General features: G+C 36.2%; 1 protein-coding gene across 6 annotated transcripts in view; it reads right to left on the bottom strand.

Moving 5' to 3' along the window:
* Positions 1–963: 963 nt before the first annotated feature.
* SPATA6 (spermatogenesis associated 6) overlaps positions 964–12,033 on the bottom strand; it is a 151,274-nt gene continuing 140,204 nt past the window's right edge. For 4 of the 6 annotated variants that reach the window (XM_060140114.1, XM_060140115.1, XM_060140119.1 and 1 more), the window contains 2 exons: positions 9,922–10,013; positions 964–1,207 (listed from right to left, as the gene is read on the bottom strand). In XM_060140114.1, coding sequence (XP_059996097.1) covers positions 1,027–1,207; positions 9,922–10,013 — 273 coding nt within the window. In that variant the 3' untranslated portion in view covers positions 964–1,026. The remainder of the gene's footprint in view (positions 1,208–9,921; positions 10,014–12,033) is intronic. The other 2 variants (XM_060140116.1, XM_060140117.1) reach the window with 1 other exon arrangement.

Here is a 12,033-nt window from a genome sequence, read left to right as displayed (position 1 = left end):
CTGGTGAATACAAGATAACTGATTTCTTCATATCTTCAAAGCCTCACTGGCCTCATAGGTGTGTTTGGGGCATGGGGGAGAAGCTAATTTTCTCAACTAACAACTTTCTGGTACAAAGAGTTACGCTCTAATATTTTCCTCCACTTTATGGTTCCAAGTGTCCTTTAAAGTAAGGATGCTACTTTCTTGGGCTATTTGATACCTATGAAAACTCTAGAGATGGAATTACAATATAAGTCCCTTATTCTTTCTGAGTCTCTACAGGCTTATTAACAAAGGCTATCTTCTGATTCTGGATGCACCAAAGATATGGCTCTAGAAGAAAATCATGCACAAAATTCTGTCTTTAAAAATCAGTTATGCACATTGTGGATCACCCATGGCCATTCCTATTTCTAGCTAACTGTTAAGCATTTTAAGTAACTTAGGTAGTTCTTTTAGAGAAGAGGGAGTGAATGATTATAGAAACTTTAAAAAGAAAGCTGTATCTTAGGAGCTAAGACATATCAATAGCCTTTTCTGAGGGAGCAAACGGTAGAAAATACTAGTTAAAACAGGGTTTAAACTCCTGGGAAATTCATCTTCGTACAGTATATCTTTTTGCTCATGACCAAGAAAAGGGAGTTAATAATAATAATTAAATCTTAGACAAGATAACCAGTCAAGTAGGTGAAAAGAAAATTACAAGGTGATTAAGGCAGAAGAACATTTCCAGAGAGAATCTGTTTTTGGATTTGTAGCTGGTAATATGAGAGAGATGTGACAGAACAGCCTTCTCAGAATCAGAATGGAGGTTGTAATTGTGTTGCACAGCTTTGACTTTTAGAATATAGCATTCTTTACTGTGATTGGAAAAAGGTTTGCCCATGATAATTTATCATTTGAAGTAATAAACTTATTCAGGTCTAAATACTGTACTCAATTAGAACCACCTGTTTAAAAGAAAAGGAATACAGATACTGATCACATCAAACGTTTTCATTGAGAAGTTGACAAGGACACTCATACAGTTTATCACCACTGGTCTCAGCAGCCTTCCTGTGTATGAGAAACAGAACTACAGGCCTTTTTGTATAAGCTCCTGTACATCTTGTCCATGCTGTTCTCAAAGATGGGTCTGTAGGATTTTCCTTTATAAGAGGCTGCCCTGTTGGACCAGTATTCGCCATCATCCAAATGGAGAGTGCCACGTGGCTGCTGAAATGAACTATAAAAAAGGACATAAAAGATTAAAACAATGAGGCAACAAAATGAGAGGTAGTACTATATAAATCAAATATTTACTAAGTACTTTATAGGTGTGTGGTACTCTGTTTGGGCTTTGAGGTATAAAATGTGACAAGGCTTATGCCTTCAAAGAGTGACACTATTTGCATGCAACAATTACAAAACAATAAAATGAAAATGGTATGTGAGAGTTAAAAAGAAATTCTGAGAAGAGAGGGAGGTGCGGCAAGGTAAAAGCAGGGCACAGATGGTATGGTATGGCCAGGTGTGAGAGTGCTTGGCCTCTAAAGTCAGGCAGACCTGGAACTGAATTCCAGCTCCGTCTTTGTAAGCTGTGGGAACCTGGGCGATTTATTCAATTGTCCAGGGTCTCAGCTTCCTTTACTGTATTTTTGCAGTATTGTTGTAAAAATCAAAGAGAATATATGTAAAGTGCATAGTACAGTGCTTACCTGGCACACAAAAGTTATTAAATATAAGGCATTGAACTACTAGGTACTTTATATATATTTATACATATTTATAAAAAATCTTACAACCCTCTGAAGTTGGTAACTGTGGAAACTGAGACTCAGTGAAGTCAAGTGACTTGCCTAAGCCTCTTTAGGTAGTAAGCGGCAGAATGGAAAAGGATACCATTTCTGTGGCTCTAATGTCCTTTCCACTGTGGCATGCTATTGTCCTCAAGGAGGAGTAGAAAATTCGACAGAATATGAATCACTTTTAGAAAACGGAAAACAAGGTGGAAGAGTCTGTATTTGAAGCAATAGAGAAATACTGTTATTTTGAGGGTGTTGAAGAAAAAAGAGAGAGAACAGATGGAAGCTATAAAATAGACCAGGACTAGGCTCATTGTAATGGGAATAGAGAAGAAAAGGCAACTCTTTCTGAAGGCTTGATAGTGCTTTTCTTTAATTTGCTAGAAATAAAACATTGACTTTTAAAAAGACTGAGTTTATTTTATTTTTTAAACAAATAATGAACTCACTTTAATAAATTAAGTACTTGTTATAGATAAGACCTCTCAGGCATGTTAGAGATTATGCCATATAAAACTGTATGTCCTTGCTAGTAAATTACAAATATTGACTTCATATATTTGGAATCTCACTCCACACAAAACAAACAATTTTCTCCCTGACTTATCAGTCCCATGATGTTACTTGTGAATTGTGAAATAGCAACTCTGGGAGCTGGATATCTGTAAAAAGAATTTGCTGTTTCACCTGAAGTCAATCTACCACCTGAACTCAGTAAAAGTGGTCACAAAAAAAGGCACAAAGTGGCTGTGTTATTCTTAGAGCTTGCCATAGTTTCCACCTTTCATTAGCTTTGCTTAAGAAATAGTCTAACCAACTGAATACAATGTCTTTCATACAATTTCTCACCAAGCCTAACTCCTGCTGAAACAGTCACTCAAAACAGTTTTTTGGACAATTTGAGTCAAGTGATAGAGAAATCACACACACAAATACATTAATAGAACTTCTTCTGCATGTACTTTGTACCTCTGCAAGTATATCTACCAGCCTAAGTCCCCACATTTGCCTCTGTTCCCTCAAACTACTTCAGGAGTGCCACATGTTGTGTTTTGTTTGTTTAGCTGTATTTGGTTTATTTGTTGCTTTTTTTGTTTTATGTCAAGTCATGCACTAATTAATATTTCACAAAACACAGATCTGTCCTTAATCTCCCTGTTGTCCACAGTCATCAACTTTACTGCATACTGATGGTCAGATGATAATGTTCTTTTCTGAACTCTATATTTTGCCGGGCTAGTTCTACCACAATAAACCTAGTCAACAGAAATTTGAATTTTTATTAAGCTACTACCCAAATCTCAGAAAGGTAAGTAATAGTAGGGCTGCTAACTTTAAAAATCATTGTGTAGGTTTTTCTGGGATTGTAAATCAAATTCCTAATCGCTATCATAAATTATCATATGAATGAATAAGTGAATAAATAAAATTCAGAAATAATTTTAGGAGCAACTGTGAACCTGATAAGGGTCTGTAAAAAAGAGCGAAAGTGGCCAAAACAGACATCCTGATGCTTTTAAAATCTTGCAGATTTTGACAGGAAGTTTATTTCTATTTAAAATTGCAAAATTTTCAATTTAGTAAACAGTACTGTAGTTCTCCGGAGAGAATTTGGGAATTGGCTCATCCTAGAAGTCTGAACTGCGAAACAGAGGTGTTTGCAAAACAGAGGTGTTTGCAGAACAGGTTCTAATACGCATGGACAGGTGCAAACAAAGAGTAGCAGAATCTTAAAAGCAACATTTACTTCTAGACATGGAAGTATTTGGCTATCTAACTAATAAACTGTGAACATACTGAGTCAGTTCTGATTTTCCATTATTGGGAATATTAATAAGTTTACAATGTGTAAGTGACACTTAAAAAGTCTTATTATAGTAATAGGCTTTTAAAGACTACACTTCTGTATTTTACCATGAGTATCTCCAGCATTCATTCATTCAAAGCATTCAAAGTTCCTCCTCTACAAAACACTGAATTAGTGCTATATAACGTAAAATGGTTATCTTTAAAGCAGGGATAAAATTGCTATTTTATTAAATGCAGTACATTTTTTGGCAATTTACTCTTGCTACTTGAATAGGGGGCCCTCTATTTAATAATGACAAAACTATTAAGAAAAAAAAAGACAAAAAAAAAACAGAGACCAGGATAATACCTGAGAACCAAGCACTTTCAAATCTTAAATGTTGCTAAGGTATAAATTATAAATTTATTTTTTAAGGCCTAGCATATATACAGAGAAGAGAAAGGTCTCAGGCAGCTTAACATGGACTAGGATAACTAATATTTTGCTTACAGAAGGTTAAACTCACTTGAAACCCTGACAGTGTTTTCTATATCAGTACGAAATGAAGACCAAGTACATACTACTTTACACATAGTTTTCAGATAAAATATCTATAAGGTTATATACATGAAAACGAAGGTCAGAGGGTAAGATGGACATGCCATGCAAATATTAATTCTAATAAATAACTGGAAGGTCATGAGAATAAAAAAATTGGCCATTTGCCATTTGTACTCATATAACCAGAGTTGAAAATGACATTAAAAGATGATGCAGGGAGGGAGACGCAAGAGGGAAGACATATGGGAACATATGTTTATGTATGACTGATTCACTTTGTTATAGAGCAGAAACTAACACACCATTGTAAAGCAATTATACCCCAATAAAGATGTTAAAAAAAAAAAGATGATGCATATTCTATACTTTAAACTTGTGATCTAAGATTCAATATAAAGACATAATATAAGAGATGAATTTCTTCCCATAATACTCTATAAAGGTTCCTATCAAGCACAACTTTGACAAAACATGTGGAATAGTACTGAGGATGTGATGTATGCTCTATAGACATTGAATGGATGGATGATGGATAGACTGACGGATGGATGGATGGATGGAATGTAGGAAGGAAAATACTCAAAATCTTGGAGTTCAGAATAGATGATAGGGAGACTAAACTATGGTCTAATAAAATCTGTAAAGCATTTTGTATCTTTAAATATACCACACAAAGATAAAATGTCATTAAAGACATCAAAATTTACTGATAAATTATAGCAGTAATTCTCAAACTTTAACACACATCAGAGTCATCTGGAGGGTTTATTACAACTCACATTACTGAGCCTCACCCCCAGAGTCACTAATTGAGGATGTCTGAGATGGGGTCCAAGAATTTGGATTTCTAACAAGTACCAGGGTCATGCTGATGCTGCTGGTCTAGGAACTACACTTTAGAAAGCACTAAATTAGTGGCTTTTCTATAAAATTTTAAAAGCTTCGGGAAAAAAATTGCATGTTGCCATTTATCTTCTTTTATTATTCACAGAAACTATACAGTAAACATTAATAGAAGTCTATTCAAATGAACATACCGAAGACGGGTTACTTATACGTGATTTACTTCCCTTCTCTGAGTAAGGATGTGCAGAAATGAGCCACTGACAACAAATAAGTTCTAAGAGCTTTCATCATGATTAATTCCACTGTTGATTCCTTATCTAGAGATGTTACTAAATATCACAACCATAATGTGTGATATTTAATAATAAAGAGTTTCAGCAAATTCAACTGATCATTATTAATAAAAGACCCAATTTTAATATCTGAACTGTTTTTTTTTTTAAATTGAGCTCCTAGTACATGTCAGAGACCTTGATGGGCAGTCAAAAAACAAAGATAAGCAAAACATCTGTGCCTCACACTTAACAGAAGGGGGCAAAACAGACATATAATGAAATGATCACTGTGAGATAAATATTGCTAATTGAAATTATATATGTGAGAGGAAGTGGCAGGATAAAGGAGAAAATGACTAACAGTTTGCTGAGGTCATAAAAGGTATCTCAGAAGAGGGAGTAACTTGAATTTAGTCCTGAAGAATGAGTAAGCATTCACTAGATAAACAAGAAGACATTGGTTATTCCAGACATCATAGTGTAACAGAACCAAGGCACAAATTAGTCTGAAATATCAATAAAAATACCAGATAACACAAAATCCAAAGAATTCAAATTAGATTTGAGCAACATTTTCTCACTTAAAACTGAACGCTTATTCTTAGTTATTCAAGAGACTTTAAGTCTATATATTATTTAGACTTTTTTTCTTTCATTTATTAGTACTAAAGACATCTTGGTAAATTCACCAAGTTAATCAGATAGTGAGCAATGGGCAGGAAATGAAAACTATAGTCAAAGTTTAAATTACTCAGTTTGAGATTCTGTTATAAACAATTTCATAATTAAAGCATTTATATTGAGCATATTCTTACTGTTAATAACCTGAAAAACATGCACAATAGAAAACAGTTTATATCAATAGCTAGTTCCATAAAAGAACAACACGGCTAAAAATCTGGGGTAATAGTCATGAAAGGCCAAGTCATGTTCTAAACATGAAATTAAAATTATTTTTATCTTCCCCTCTCTTTTTGTGGCCAACTCCCATCTACAGGAAGCATCACCTCATGCCTGGTCTTTAGTTAGGACTAATGATCAAACTGAATAATGATGCCAGAAGTGTACTACAGTATAGAGAAATTTCAACATCCTGAAAACTGAAGAAATTTGAAAAATATATAGAAGGTACTAAAAGGAGAAAGAGCATCCCAGGGCCCTGGAAATTGGCAAGGCTACCATAGCAAATGCCTAAAATTTTCTGAAACATAGGCAATATGAAAGTTGAAAAGGACGTCTTCATGGGTAGTAAATTATTTCCCCAATCCAGCTCTCAAATCTTAAATTATTGGACGTAAAAGGTCACTTAATAACTCCTTGATAAGAGATTTCTTTCAAGTGAATTTCATTCTCAAAGGTGATGGAAAACACAGGACAGCTTGGAAAACACAGGACAGCTAGCACGGATAGGCTGATGCCCGGAAGATGAAATAACAAGCACTCTAATTTGCCATTCTGCTCTTCCTGCAGAAAACATGGAACATCTGCTGTACTCCATGGCTGATAGTCACAATGTATATCTAGATCATAAGATAAAGGATTGAGTCCTGGGCATAGTTTTTCCCGGGAAAAATATGAAAGAAAATAATTTCTATCTCTTCATGAATATTCTCTATTTGACTGTCATTATACGTCTCTTTAGTTCTTCAAGCATAGCTGCTACATCCCCAGGGCTGCCTCAGGAGGTTTCTAGTAACTCATTTTTCATGTGTATGGATCACACTTTACTGTTTCTTTGCATGTCTCATAATTTTTTGTTGAATACAACAATTTAGATAAAAATTGTAGCAACTCTGGGTTCTCACTCATTACCAAGTTGTTTTGGATTCTTTGTTTAGTGACTTGCCTGGACCTATGCTGTAAAGTCTGTTTCCCTTGCACTGTGTAGCTGCTGGTGTCTCTTCATTTTTATTTTTTCAATTATTGTTTCTATTTTTAAGCCTGGCCTCCTAGGGGTTGCCCCTGCGTCAACATAGCTTGATGACCAACAAATGATTGGTCTGAGTCAATAATCCTATAACGCTTCCATCTTTTGCCAGTGGACCTATGTGTGGCTTAGGGAATACATTCAAAGTTTATCTGGTTGATAAATCTGCCCTGGAACTTGCTTTCTGCCTTCATAAGGCCTCACACTCAGCCATGGAGTAGTGGCTCCCTAACACGCTCTCTGGTCTCTCCTGAACATGTTTACAGCCTTATACATACACATAATGTTCTAGACTACCAGGGATACGTAGAACTTTATCAAGGACAACTGTGGCTATCTTGTCCTTGGAATTTTGTTGGCTGCCCCAGTAAGCAGTAAGACCTCAAGCCCTCCCTTATTGTTTGCCAGTGGGATCATTATTGTTTCCATTAATCCCCCCACACATGAAATTTCCTATGCTATGCGCCATATAAAGTCAGTCCCCTCTGGCAGCAGAGCTGCCTGTCTTTTGGCGTGACTGCCCCAGTAGAACTTTTGTGCTGAGGAGCTGGGGGGTGGGGGGTAGGGACTGGAGCTCCAGGCAAAATGCCACAGACTCCTACTGCTCTCATGGAGCTTCAGTAGATTTTCTTGATAAAAGCTCCTCAATTTGTTATATTCCTTTGGTCAATTTCCAGAGTCCTTAAATTGTTGGTTTTGACAATTCAATTCAATTCAATTGAATTTTGACAGTTCAATTTTGTTGCTTTCGGAGAGGATTTGCTGAGCTCCTCACTCAGCCATTCCAGAGGTCCATGCAGACTTCCTCTTGACCCCTGTGTCAATGGATGTCTGCAGAGGGGTAATTTTTAGCCAAGATCTCAAGCTCCCTCTTGATTTCTGCTGATAGAAGCCTTAAGGCAAGCAAGTGGGTGACTACTGTGAGTGCGGGTTCTCTCATCTTTGAGATGGAAAATAGAATGGGGTGACTTCTTGGCCTACTATATAATATGACTTGGGGATAAAACTAAAATAATACCCTGATCAGTTCTGTAGCTTCTGGAGCTAATATCAAAGATACTCTTATACAATGTCTTGAGGCACTGACCACTGTGTCCTATTGGTCCAAGTATGTCCTACTGGTCCAAGAGAAGCAGCCAGGAATATAAAGTAATCTCAGAACTTCCTGATGCTCTGCTAACTCTCTCACTTGAGAGGTACTGAAACAGTCTCAGGTGACCAAAGGCTTAGCCATTAACATTGCTTGGTGAACGGGAAAAAGAACCAATACTAAGGTTTATGGCAAACTTTAAATAGAAACCAATGTTTTTCAAAATATGGTCCTTATATTACCTCACTAGAATCATTCATGATACTTTTTAAAATGCAGATTTCTAGGTCACACCTCTGTGTGTTAGGAACCAGAATCTATGGAGGTAGAAAGTAGAACTCTATAGTTTTAAGAAGCATGTTATACATACAAGAGTTTGAAAATCAGACCCTTTGCTTTATCAACCCTACTCACTCCTTACCCCAATGAGAATTAATTACGTGGATACAGAACGCAAAATTGGGATGCTAATGCATATACCGGAAATCTAAGAATTAGAAGTTTAAGCAACAACAATAAAGGGTACAAATTCTTTATCAAGGTATGCACTTTCTTGGCCCTTCCTTTTCCCATTTGGATTGCTTTTTCTTCAAACTCATTTAAAATACACTACTTTCCTTCATGAGAGACCTAGGTTTCCTCAAGGATGGGAAGCAGTAACTTTGGACAGGAGTTCAGACTTATACTCTGTGTAAGGGACAATAGGAAAAGTCCTCACATGTTTATGGAATGCCTAGCCTAGCTTCCCAGGGCAAATATCAGAGATTTCAGTCCAAAACACCAGTTATAGCAATAAAACATATTCCATTATCTGGAGCTTTTTTCTTACACTTGTTTTTCAGGAAACTCAGGAAGGTGGAAGCCATATAGTAATCAGTGGCATAGCATCAAAGGCCTCAGAGAAACTTTAGTTATATAAACTCACAATTTACATTCAGTTTTTAATACCACACTTAATGGCAATTAACAAAGTTTTCAAAAGTCTTCATGAGATTTGCTAGTATAATTTTGCAAAAACTGTATTATTACTAACATTTCTGAAATTTTAGGCTAGAAGAACTGAATTTCTCTTATTAACATAAGAGAAAAATAAAAAAGGCTTACTCATGATCTAATTTTTTTTTTTTTTGCGGTACGTGGGCCTCTCACTGTTGTGGCCTCTCCCGTTGCGGAGCACAGGGTCCGGATGCGCAGGCTCGGTGGCCATGGCTCCCGGGCCCAGCCACTCCGAGGCATGTGGGATCTTCCCGGACCGGGGCACGAACCCGTGTCCCCTGCATCGGCAGGCGGACTCTCAACCACTGTGCCACCAGGGAAGCCCTCATGATCTAAATTTTGAAACCTGTTGTTTCCTCATTTATTCAGGATGAGAATAAATACATCCTGAAGTAAGTCCTGAATATGTGGATTTGCAAGGCAGCCAAATACACTAGAAATCTTAAGTAGGATGAAAGGCACCACCATTAATTGACTATATTTGATTTCACTGAAAATTTCCAGTAAGGCAAACATTAAAATACTATAATAGGATTTTACATAGTTAAAATAAAATATAAATAAATAAATATTGAGTCTAAATTTGCCACAAATCCTGCAGATTAAAAACCAGGTTATTTTTATACTAACTATGAGAAGATCTCTATACACTGTATTAATCAAGCTCATACCTATACTCTGGGTCACTGTCATAGGCAGAGTCTCTATATAAAAGACCTCTTTTCAATTCCAGTTCATCTTCTTTCTCTGGGTCTCTCTCATCCTGAAAAATTTAAAGATTTCCATTAATTTATTTTATAATTAAAATGACACCCATGTTTCTGTGGTAATTGTTCTCCCCCTCCCCCAATAAAAGGAATTGAATTAAATCCTGGATTTCTTAGGAAAGGAACAAAAGGGTTAGTGAGAATTTACTATTCTGTTCAATGAAACTAATACAGTTTTATTATAGTATTACTAATACTGCTTATCAAAGACTAGAAACACAATAGATGTTTCTTGAATCAATGAATAAATAGAAATGGATACTGTGTCAAGATATGTAATAAGATGTGTAGTAGGTAATAGCCTACACATTGTTATGTGGACTCCTAAAAGATTATACCTGCACTCTGAAAAATAAGTATTTGGGAAAACTATGTAAATCTAAGCATTTTAACACATACCTATTACTTACGAAGGAAGTGATTTAGAATTATTACGTGTATACCAAAATGCAGTAACAAGCCACAAGAAGTAAAAATGAAAGGCAGGGTAGTTGGAATCAAAACACATGGCTCCTCCTCCTTCTATGGGCAGGCTGTTCTTTACTTCTGAGAGATCAACTCAAGGGCATAAGAAATAGAATTCTAAAGAGATAGCTTTGTAAACTATGTCATTCACAGTAAGGATGTTCTTACATATGGCAATTTTATATAATTTAGTATCAAATATCTTTCTCAACTACTAGCTAACACCCTTGTTCTGTGGTCAAACAGGAACAGAAATAAAGAGAACTGATGGTAAAAGGAACCAGTAAGCACAGATTGCTGTAGGGATTAGTATTAATAAGGTGGTCATTCACTTTATGTAAGAAATCAGCTGAACACAGATTATCAAAGATTAGATCACTCCCTAACACCATACACAAAAATAAGCTCAAAATGGATTAAAGACCTAAATGTAAGGCCAGACACTATCAAACTCTTAGAGGAAAACATAGGCAGAACACTCTATGACATAAATCACAGCAAGATCATTTTTGACCCACCTCCTAGAGAAATGGAAATAAAAACAAAAATAAACAAATGGGACCTAATGAAAACTTAAAAGCTTTTGCACAGCAAAGGAAACCATAAACAAGACCAAAAGACAACCCTCAGAATGGGAGAAAATATTTGCAAATGAAGCAACTGACAGAGGATTAATCTCCAAAATTTATAAGCAGCTCATGCAGCTCAATAACAAAAAAACAAACAACCCAATCCAAAAATGGGCAGAAGACCTAAATAGACATTTCTCCAAAGAAGATATACAGACTGCTAACAAACACATGAAAGAATGCTCAACATCATTAATCATTAGAGAAATGCAAATCAAAACTACAATGAGATATCATCTCACACCAGTCAGAATGGCCATCATCAAAACATCTACAAACAATAAATGCTGGAGAGGGTGTGGAGAAAAGGGAACACTCTAGCACTGCTGGTGGGAATGTGAATTGGTACAGCCACTATGGACAACAGTATGGAGGTTCCTTAAAAAGCTACAAATAGAACTACCATATGACCCAGCAATTCCACTACTGGGCATATACCCTGAGAAAACCATAATTCAAAAAGAGTCATGTACCAAAATGTTCATTGCAGCTCTATTTACAATAGCCCGGAGATAGAAACAACCTAAGTGTCCATCATCGGATGAATGGATAAAGAAGATGTGGCATTAATTTAACTCAGCCATAAAAAGAAATGAAATTGAGCTATTTGTAATGAGGTGGATAGACCTAGAGTCTGTCATACAGAGTGAAGTAAGTCAGATAAAGAAAGACAAATACCGTATGGTAACACATATATATGGAATTTAAGAAAAAAAATGTCATGAAGAACCTAGGGGTAAGACAGGAATAAAGACACAGACCTACTACAGAATGGACTTGAGGATATGGGGAGGGGGAAGGGTAAGCTGTGACAAAGCGAGAGAGAGGCATGGACATATATACACTACCAAATGTAAGGTAGATAGCTAGTGGGAAGCAGCCGCATAGCAGAGGGAGATCAGCTCGGTGCTTTGTGACCGCC

This window comes from Lagenorhynchus albirostris, chromosome 2, assembly GCF_949774975.1.
Source record: "Lagenorhynchus albirostris chromosome 2, mLagAlb1.1, whole genome shotgun sequence".
NCBI lineage: Eukaryota > Metazoa > Chordata > Mammalia > Artiodactyla > Delphinidae > Lagenorhynchus > Lagenorhynchus albirostris.
This window is presented reverse-complemented; position numbering and strand designations above follow the sequence as displayed.